This window comes from Prinia subflava, chromosome 7 (genome assembly GCF_021018805.1).
Source record: "Prinia subflava isolate CZ2003 ecotype Zambia chromosome 7, Cam_Psub_1.2, whole genome shotgun sequence".
Classification (NCBI taxonomy): Eukaryota; Metazoa; Chordata; class Aves; order Passeriformes; family Cisticolidae; genus Prinia; species Prinia subflava.
Genome location: NC_086253.1, coordinates 5,282,555 through 5,293,090, shown reverse-complemented (window position 1 = coordinate 5,293,090; position 10,536 = coordinate 5,282,555). Strand labels below are relative to the sequence as shown.

The following is a 10,536-nucleotide window of genomic DNA, read 5'->3' as shown; positions in this document are numbered from 1 at the left end:
GCAAACGTTGAGGTAAAAAAAAAAATCTGAAGAAAGTAGTTTCTAGTCCAGAATTTGTGTTTTGCTTATTCTTTGTTTTATCTCCGTGTGGTTTTTTGTGTCACCACAGTTTCCTTCTGTCCTGCCCCAAACCCCGTTTTGTGGTCCAGTGGAGAGGGCCCTTGCTGCTGCCTCTGGGTGACCACTGGCCCAGGGGCATGAGTGGTATTTCCTGCAACTTTGCACCCACAGGCTTTCCTGTTGATTATCTTTCTCTGTAAGGTTTTCTGTTTAATTTCTTGGTTTTTTTGCTAACCCTTTGCCCAAAAGCCTCTTGAGTCCTGGGTCTGCTGGAATGCAGGTGCCGCTGTTGGTGCTGCTACTGGCAGCTGAGTTATAGAAAATGGTTTAGGAACTGTGCTTGTATCACTGGGCAGCAAAGTTGGTGAGTGGGGAAAGCTGCTGCTGGGCTGCTGAGAGGTGTGAGGGTCACTGGTGCTGTGTGAGCTGTGCCCTGCAGAGTGTGGGTTGCAGGATCAGGGTGAAGATGTGCTGAGGGAAGCAGGAGCCATCCCAGAGCCTCCCGAGCTTGGCACTGGGCTTAAAAGTGATCAGATGTGTTCTGAAGTAACAAACAACCCCTCTGAAACAAATGAAAATTCCCAAAGCAAACAGATCCTGCTTCTGTTTCTTCTTCTGTTGGCAGAGGATTTGGCTGTGGGGGTCAGTACCAGGAGCACACTGCACTTCTGCCTGGGCTACAGGAGCGTGGTGTGATGTGTAAGGTGAAAAAGTGCCTATGACAATATGAGGAAAAACCTGGAGCTTTTTGTCAGAGACACTTTGAGTTACTGCTTTTCAAGTGAAAAATTCTAGCTCACACTAATTCAATAAGAGACCACCCAATAATTAAATTGATCTCATAGCCTCAATGTTAGGGCTTTTCTGTTATTTTTTTTCTTCATAATGTGTGTAGTTCTGAGGAGTTGTCATTCAGTATTTGCCTGCTGTTGTTCAGATACACTTATCTAGTCCTGATTTTATTTTGTATTTTTTTTTAGTTCTTCCAAACAAGTAAGTTTGGAAGAACTTTGTTTTTCCCTGATTTTCTCTCCTTCCCATCTTGTTTACAGGGAGCAGGCTATCAAAAGGTTTCTTCACTCTTTTTCTTGCCAGGTTTTATCAGCCCCGTGACAAGAATTCCAGAGCACCCGCAGACTCTTTATCTCAGGCACCTTCTTGGCACTTTCCTGGGATGTGGGAGTGTTACTGGGCCCATCAGCAAATCCCTGGGAAGATATCTTTAGATGATTTTAGGCTGTGTAAGGTGGAAGCTGAAGTCTGCACCCTAAAGCTCAGGATGGTGTATAAATCACTGGCTTTTTCCTTATCCAAGACTTTTTCAACCCCTTGTTTATTAGCTTCCTGAAGGATTTTAGCTTTTCTGAGAATAGGAACTGAAGAAAGAAAAAGTAATGGTCATGAATCTTATGAGAATAATTTTATTTTATAAATTGCAAGTATGCTAAGGAAATATTTACATGAAATACAGATCTGAAAAAACAGAACTTGCAGCAGTCCATAACATGGGGGAAATATCAACATGTTAAATGTCCTGCTTAAAAAAAACAAGTGACAAGGATTTTTTTTTAATCACTCGGGCATTTCCCTCAGAAAGAAAGCAAATCTCACTTTCCTTTCTCAGGCCAAACTCCTGCAGATATAGGTGGATCAGGGGTAGCAGCAGAACAGGGATAGTGTGAGCAGAACAGTGACCCTGAGCCCCCAGGACTGTAAAACCTCAGTAGTCAGGCCCTTTAATCCATATTTATCTTCTCAGTGCAGTCTTGTAATCCATTTCATGAAACAATAAAAGCCCTAGGAGAAAGGTACCACAACAAGAAGATGTGTTGAGTGAGGATAATTATTTCTAAGGCTTTGTGTGGCAAATTCCACCTCTGGCTGCTTTTTGGGAGGCAATCACACACAGCCTTGAGCAAAGGTCCAGCTCGTGTCCTTTATTTCTCAGCAGCTTCTCCCTGAGGCATGGCAGCATCAGGATTGGGGTGGTTCTTGTGCCTGAGCCCTGTCACTGGGGACAGGGGTGGCCTTTGGCCTTGGGCATTGCTTGGCAAGCTCAGGGTTTGGAAGGAGCTGTGCTTTACCCTGCAGCTCACGGGAAAGTGCTGCTGCTTGTCTGCGTGTCTGAGCTCCCTCTTGTCTCCTCAAACCTCCAGGGCAGAGTGGGTGAGGTGCAGGGGCGTTGTGGATAGTGCAGGAGAGGTATTTCTGTGCTGACAGCTCCTGGGAGAAGATCCAGAGGCCAGAAGGTGCAGGTGCTGATCTGTGTTAGTTTGGAGTCCTGGGTTTTGTGGGGGGCTTCCCGTTTGCAGGTCTGGAGAGAGAAGAGGGTTTGGTTTACTCAGATGGGAGAGGAGCAAGAGGCAATTAAGGCTCCTTTAGCCTTGGGCTGTAGCCAGGGACTTCCCAGAGAAGGATGCAAAGTGTTCCCAACTCCTGTTTGTGCAAGTGAATGATCTGCCAGCGTTTTAGGTAGTGACTGACAACAGAAGGTTGTATCTCAGGATATGCTGATGGTCAGATCTAATATTAATTAAAAACTAATGTGGGCTTTTTAAATTTACCTCTGACTTCTGCACACTCCTGTCCTCTCATTAAGCCTTTCTCTACATTCAGAAAGGAATGAAGAAAGAAGAGCTCAGGGTTTGCAGGGGTTTTTTTTGGGTTAGATAGGGTGTTATCATTTCAGAGAGACTCTTTCTTGTTGGAATGTGTTACCTGCAGAGAAGTTTGAAAGGAGGCTTTCCAGACAGGCCATGTGCTCCCAAAATGACAGAAAAGGCTGCTCTCCATCAACTGAGAGTTTTATGCTGATCTAATGAGTTGGGGATTTGGCACCACTTTTCAGGGCAGATTCATTGGTGGTGGAGAATGAATCCTTCTGCTGCCAGCAAAGATCTCAGGCCAGATCCTGGGGTGCTCTTTGAGGGAGTGAATTGCACTGGTAACTTCCAAAGAGCTTCCTTTCTAAGGAAGGAGCTGCTCAGAGCAGCAGGAAATTCCTCTCTAAATCAAAACTGAAATGTGGAACCATAGCTAAAACCAGAGTTCTGTCAAGTTTTGGGCTGCTGAAGGAGAGCCATCCTTGGGGAGGTGATTTCCTGGGGCCCCTGTTTTACAACCACTGCATCAGGGCAGAGTGGGAGAGCTCTGCAGGGTGTTTTTCTTCCCACAGAGACAGAACATCCTTGCACAGAGCTGGAACAGGGGTTGAGATAAGTGAAAAATGCAAACATTCTCCTAAGCAAGGCTGCATGATGAGCTCTTCCTTATCATTTCTCCCCTGGAAAGGCAGATGAGGATCAGAAAAGTGCTGAGGGTAATAAATATCCCCTGTGAAAATAACAGTCTGTTCCATTTTACAGACAGTTTTAAAAAATGCAACCTGCCTTTAAAAGAAAAATAAATTTGTAGGGATCCATTTTCTACTAATGTTGGGGAGAGACTGTATGAATTTGGAGAACTAAATGGGAATTACCTCTTGTATTAAAAAACCCATGGGTGTATAACAAGGAACAGGAATTGATCTGATTTAAAAGGTGCTGTGATTGGCAAGGAATGAGGCTCCAGAGGTGTGAACATGCTGTTCCAAAGTTTCTTGGCAACCCAGCAGTTCCAAGCACTAGCCTGGTTGCCCTTGAGCTGGAGTGGGGACTCCAAGCCCCAGGGTACACAAGGCTTGCAAAAGTGCAGAAGTTATTTCCTGCAGAGCAGGAGAGGTGAGCAAACCAGCTGCAGGGAGGTTGATGTGCAGAAGCAAAATGTGTGTGGGCAAAAAGCATTTCCTCTTCCAAAGCAGGAAAGTGCAATTCTCCTTCTGATTGTGTTTTCCTGGTGACTCAGGGTGAGGGATGGGATGGGGAGGCAGGAGGGAAGGCATAAAGAAAAGGTTCCTGTGTGCCCTAGAAACTGGGTTACCCTTCAATCTATTCCTGTCTGCACTGGTGTTTGTCAGGAGAGTCATGAGAGGCTGCAGCAGCCTCTGCTGCTGTTCCTTGGTGCCTGCTGGGGAAACAGGGGCAGCCAGCCTGGTGCTGTTGGTCCAAAATGGTGCAGAGAGGGATTTGGGATGCAGGAACTTACATGTAATCCCTGGGGACATCTGAATATGCAGCAGTGAAATCAACTGAATGATTTGGGGAGGGGGAAGAGATGAAATGTGGCCATCCCAAAGATCAAGTTGGGAATGGTGCACTGGAAGCACAGAAATGGGGTTAGTTATGAGCACTGGGTGATGCACAAAGTGTTTGGGCTGCCACAAACACCTCCTGTCTTTGTGTTTTGTATATGCTGCAGGGTCAGAGCTCAATGAATTGAATGACTTAATAGTTGAAAAACCAAACAAAAACCCCAAACAGACAAAAAGCCCCAAACAAAACCAAAAATAGAGGACAGCAGAACCGCTCTGTTTCGTTTTTGCCCTTAAGTCATTGCTCAGGCTCCTCCCAGCTATCCTCTATCACATGAAGAATTTTTAGGTTGCTTTTTGGCACCTGCCTCCTTTATCTCTTGAGGGTGAGAGGTTGCCAAGCTGAACAGAAAAATGCCAATGCCTGTCACTCACCTCTTACACCTGCATCTTCGTCTTCTGGTTTCTAAGAAAAGAGAGAAAATGTTTTAGTTCAAAAGTACCAAGTGACAGCTCAGGAAAGAAACACTCTGCTGAGGTAGGGCTGGTGTTCCCCTGCAGCTGATATCATTAATAATGCATAAACCAAGCCTATGTTTGAGGAAATCCATGACAGGGAGTGGTGCTGCAGCTCATGTTGCCCCAGTAATCCACTTAAATATTTTCATGAATTAAGATTTAAGGTGAGTAGCAGCAGCAGGGTCAGCCTGGGAACACTGAGGGTGAATTATTTCTGTTTGCTGTCCACAGTGACTTTGGCACATCCCTCAGCAGCAAATATTTCTGCAGCAGGTATGCAGGCAGGGATGCCTGGTCACATACACTCAAGGTAATAATTCTCTTCCCCATTTTAGCCTCTGTGTTGTTACTTTGGGGTAGATTCAGCAAAATAAAATGCCCAGCCATTAATTTTAGACTAAGATAAAAATCCATCCCGAAGGGCTTGGAAATGGCTGCAGAAATTAACTGCAGCTGAGGGCTTTTCACTGATCATAAAGTAATGAAGTTTCTCATCTGGTTCCATCTGGACTCTCAGCATTTGCTGCAGCAAATTTACTCTGTTAGGTCAGAATGTTTCAGGCTCTGGGATTTTAACCTCTGACACACCCATTTATGAGCCAAGACACTTGATAGAATAAGTACTGTCTTTTTTGTAATCTGTTTTTCTTCCTTGAAAGTCTTTTCCAACATAAATAATTTTCTGACTGTGTGATTCTAAATTGGTGATTCTTTCTCATCCTAATCCTACTGATGAGGATTAAAACGCACTGATTTTAACAGTGGCCCTTGTCTGGCATTGACTGTGTCCTGATTATCATCTGCCTCCCAAAGCAGGCACAACATCCAGCTCCCTTTGGGGCAGGGCTGTGCTCTGGGGACAGAGGTGCTCCTGGAGAGGGTGGTGGAGCCTTACGTTGGCACAGCACGATGGTGACCACCAGGGCGATGAGGAGCACGAGGCAGGCACCTGCTAAGGGCACCCAGATGAAGATGTGACAGAAGAAATTCAGATCTTCCTTCATTCTTCCCTCTGCAGGAATAGAGAAGATGGAATGGCCACCAGGTGCTCATGGCTGGTGTTCCAGAGAGTGCTGGTGGAACCATTTTCCTGGGCACTCAAGGGAGGATATGTGGGCAAAAGTTTCTTTATGTGTCTGTCTGAGGCTAAAAGCAGCCCCAGCCCCCAAGGCTGTACCCTCCCTGCCCATGTTCCTGGTGTGCCCAGGCATGCTCATGATTTTTATGTCATATTTACTCTTTATTGAGGTTGAATGAAATACTGGAATTTGATCCTTGCATCTATGATAAAGAAGCTCTGTGGATCTTGTCTCTGCCTCCAAATCCCAAAACGACGGCGGGATCCCCCTTGGGGTCAGTGGAGCAGAGTCCAGCCCTTCCCCTCTCCTCCCTCCACTCAGGTTACCTGGATCTGGAGTCCTGGGGTTGGGCTCCTCAGTTGTGCCTTGCTGGGAGGTGGGTTCACATGTGGTGGGTGCCGCTGTGGTGGTGTCTGTAAGTGAAATGGATGAATTCAGCATGTGGGGAAATACAATCAAACAGATCTCTCCTGCCTTTCTGTGCCCTTACCCTGTAACCCAGGACACAGGCGCTGCTGAATTCAGCTACAGGAGAACTTCACAGAGCCCCTTTTGGAGGGGGTCTCCCCCAAGAAGGGTTTCCAAAGAGCCAAGAGGGAGCTGCAGCCTCCTGATTTCTCACCTTCTGACACCGTCCTCACAAAGCCTGAGCCCCCTGAGCTTGGTGGTACTTTTGGGACCTGCGTGTGCTGAGGAAGGAGGGGGTGATGGTGGATTTTGTTTGAATCTTCTCCCATCAGAGCCATGGGTGGGATGGAGCAGTGGGGATGGGAAGGTGATGCTGGGTCTGCCCAATCATGTTTGCCTTGGGCAGGAGCAGTCCCAGGAGGAGAGGTGGGGAGCAGGGAGCCTCTGGCAGGAGGAGCAGTGGGTTGGGCACGGGATGCCTTGGGCAAGCAAGCAGGGCAAGGGGGTTTGTGGGAGGGATGGGGGTTGAAAGGGCAAGGGAGAAGGTGCTGGGCATTTTGGCAGGGCTGAGTGAGGTTGGGTGAAGGTGTTGCTGACCTGGAAGGAAGACATACTGGCCAGGGCTGAAGTGCAGCTTTTGGTTGAAATTCATCACGCAGAAATATTTCCCCTGGTCCCACGGTGTGAAAGATTTCACCACCAAATGATAGGACAGGCCCTCTTTCCTGGCCTCAAAGCGTGTGGATGTTCTCTGATTCCCCTCAAATGTGGTCTTGGAGGTGGAGCCGATGAAGACAATGAAGTGAAGGGTCCCACTCGTGTCCTGGCGGATCCAGAAAGCGCCGCTGTGCCTGTCAGTGCGACACTGCAGCTCCAGCTTCTGTCCCAGCCGCAGCTGCCTGATGTCCTGGGGAGAGCTCACCTTTATCTCAAGGGACTGGCCATCAATCCCAGGGCAGCCTGCAGGAGAGAAATGCTGGCTGGAACCACTTGGGAAGAGTCAAAGGGTTCTCTGAGGAAACCTCCCTCCCTGTCCGCAAGGGAAGACCTGAGTGTGTGGATGATGTGAAATGCTTGGAGGGTGCTCAGCAATCAGGCACCCAGGCTTTAAAGATGGGTGCTGCCCTTCCAGTGCCTTCTGCAGGACATTACACCCTCCCAGCTTCTCTGAAGTGACTCTTTTTGCACTTCTTGCAAAGCCCTTTTATTCCCACCCTTCTCTCTCCCTTCCAGAACCACTCATTGGATCAATCTCCCTTCCCAGTGCAGGTGGTGCTGCAGTCACCCCTCTGGCTGCCCTTTGCTGGCTGAGGTGATTCTGCCTTTCCCCCCACAATTACTGAGCACACCTCAAAGCCAGCCTTTTTGATCTGATTTTTTCCTCCCCTGTAACTAGTTATTCCCATGTCTTGAATTCAGTGGAAGGGTTTTCTTGCCCCTCCTGGTGAAGGGGCTGCACACGCCGGTGTCTGTACTCACAGAATCCCAGAGTGAGCAGCAGGAGCAGGGCAGGAGAGGTGTCCATGTTCTCCTGGGGTGTCTGTCCCTGGGGCTGGTGCAGCACAGCTGAGATGGCCTTTGTCACTTGGCTTGGGAGGCTGTGTCGCTCTCTGGGGAGGATGTGATGTCATCAGGACCCTCTGGGGTAAGGAGGTGATGCTCGGCATCCGTGGAGGAATGAGGATGAAAAGTTTTCTGAAGAAATTTATTTCTTGTCCAGAGTTTGGGCTAATGTATGCTTATCAATTCTTAATGGTGCCTCAAGGCTTTTTCCTGGATGTCTTCCCTAGAGATCCAGAGTGATGCTGCCCATGGCTGAGGTGGGATCAGCCACCACAGCCGGCTGTTCCCAGCCCTCTGGGGATCCACAGCAGCTCCAGCTCTGCAGGAGTTATGGACAAGTTCCACGCTTTTGATGCAGGCTACACTTTGCTTTTCTTGGCAGGGATTCTGCCTCCTTCTCTTCAGCACCCCCAAGGGTCTCATGTGGGTGGCAATTTTGTTACCCAGCAAGTGAGACACAGGTGTTTCATGGCATAGATTTATATCATTTATCTCCAAGCACACGTGCTGCTGGCACGCAGCTGGGTTCTTCAGGTGCTCGATTGTTCTCTTTGCAATTCTTCGTTTAAATCTTCTTTGCAATTGTGAATCTCTTTGTGCATGTCAGGTGGTCTGAGAGCAGAAACTTCACTTGAGTGTCCAGTGTCCAGGGTGTGCTTTGCATTTTGTTTAACAACTCGTGGCCCTCTTCTCTCACCACAGGTGCTTCCTCTCTGCCAAAAAAAATAAACCCCTTGTGTGCCTCAGTGGAAAGGCCCTTGCTGCTGCCTCCAGGTGACCACTTGGTCATGGGGATGGGTGATGCTTCCTGGAGCTTTAAACACACACAGTAACAAGAGCTTCACCAGCCCGTGAGGGGCTGGGCTAGTGTTTGATTTCTTTCTTTCTTCATGGCTTTGCTGTTGATTTTTTTTTCTATATTTTTCCCCCCATTACCCCTCTGCAAAGAAAGCCCCTTTTCCCTGGATCTGTCAGAGAGTAGGTGCTGCTGGGTTTGATGCTGTTTCTCTTGGGGCTCAGAGCTAAATCACTGAAAATAGTTTATTTAGGAACTGGGTTTATTTCTCTGGGGTTCAATGTGTGTTAGTGAGTGAAGAAAGCTCCTGTTAGGCCTGCTGAGATATGTGAAATCCATGCCTTTGTTAGGCTTGGGAGACTTGTGATGTCTCCCTTGAATAAAGCAAATAAAAGTAAAATGGAAATTAATGTGCTGGCCAATGAGGATGGGACAAAAAATTCATCAATTTTAGGTTCTCCCTCTGCTGTTGAGTGAGCATGCAGTGCATGTCCTCAGAGATGTGGTGGTGGATGTGCTGGGAGAACCTGTACAATTAAAGGATCATCCAGGAGGGGCTGGTGCCTTTCTTAACAGGGATTCTTGTCTCTGACAAATAGCAAATTTTATTATGAAACAGTCCAGGGTACCAAAGTGGCACCCAGATATTCCTCTCCTCTCTGTGGAGGTGTCCTTGATCTTGGCCCTCCTTGCTCACAGATTAAGTTGATTTCTAGGCAAGGCCACCTTTTCCTCTACTAGTGAATATATCCTTTAAAGCAAGGCAAATCTTATTGTCAGCTGGGAGATACAGCTGCAGGAGGGCTGTCACACATGGCTTCTTTACTTCTGTCATAAGATGTTGTATAGTACAAAGCTATTTCTATTTTGCATAGCCACAAAGAAGAAAAAATGAAGTTGCAGTGGCAATTATTTGTTTAGAAAAAGCTCCAGAAAACAAGCAGGACCTCCAGGAAAAAGCTCTGATTTAAAATGAAGACTTGTATAAATAATTTAGATTGGTTTATGTAAGTTTAATACTGATGACCAGCTCCAAAACTGGGGGGAGAAGGTAGGTAATCACATTGATTAAGGAATGTCCTTGATTTTTATATGTTCTGGTTTGCCTGTTTGTTCTCTATACAGTATTTTAGAATAGGCTGTCATTGTTTGAGTACCTAAGCCAAATCAATGAATATTAGCATTAATAACATATTTTATCAGTAATTTAGTTAGTCATTTCTGTTGTAGTGTCACTGGTATGATATGACTAAGGAAGAAGAAAGAACTCAGACAAGAAGTTACTTCTGCAGAGCATCATGTAAGAGAAGTCAGACTAGACAGATTGATTAGAAAGTAGAAGTAATTTCTTTTTTTCCCCAAACCTACATTTAAGTTTTATTTTACTCACAGCTAGGGTTACAGGACTCTGACTGCTTTGAACAATTGAAATTGCTTATGACTGAGGTTTATCTTTATATAGTAGGGCCAGCCTAGTTCTGTGTTTAATTAATGTCAAATAATTAGTAGAAGACAGGAGCAAGGAGACAAGAGACAAAATCATGCAGGGATGAGACAGAGTAACAAGGATTCATCAGCTTTTGATCATCACTTCCTAGCAGGAAGTGAATTTAGGATTAATTTTCTCTGCTTTTTACATCCATTTGACAGAGAAGGAATGGGAAACGAGAGGGAGCTGAGGCACCAGAGCTGAAGAACATGCTGAGTTTTGGATAGGTTTGACTTCTCAGTCATTTTGTGGAAAGCTCTCAGGGCTTTTTCCTGGGGTAAGAACCTCTTCAGTTTCTCAGTGTCAGTCAAAGCAGACCCTGCCTGGGTGTCTCCCAGCACTGCGTGTCTGGAGCTCCTCTGGGGACATGGGAGTCACGCTGCCATGGTCGGTGACACAAAAGGAGCACCAAAAGGACTGAGCTCTGACAAGCCCATTGTTCTGTGGCCCAGGGTGTCTCCTAAAGCTCCAGAGGGACATCCCATTGCCAAGG

General features: G+C 46.8%; 1 protein-coding gene across 1 annotated transcript; it reads right to left on the bottom strand.

Moving 5' to 3' along the window:
- Positions 1 to 1,467: 1,467 nt before the first annotated feature.
- Positions 1,468 to 8,042, bottom strand: CD8A (CD8 subunit alpha). Its single transcript, XM_063401174.1, has 6 exons — positions 7,675 to 8,042; positions 6,793 to 7,155; positions 6,114 to 6,200; positions 5,604 to 5,720; positions 4,625 to 4,655; positions 1,468 to 2,374 (listed from the first exon to the last, which is right to left on the bottom strand). The coding sequence occupies exons 1-6, from the start codon at positions 7,718 to 7,720 to the stop codon at positions 2,329 to 2,331; spliced, it is 690 nt and encodes a 229-aa protein (XP_063257244.1). The 5' UTR covers positions 7,721 to 8,042; the 3' UTR covers positions 1,468 to 2,328.
- Between the last annotated feature and the right edge of the window lie 2,494 nt (positions 8,043 to 10,536).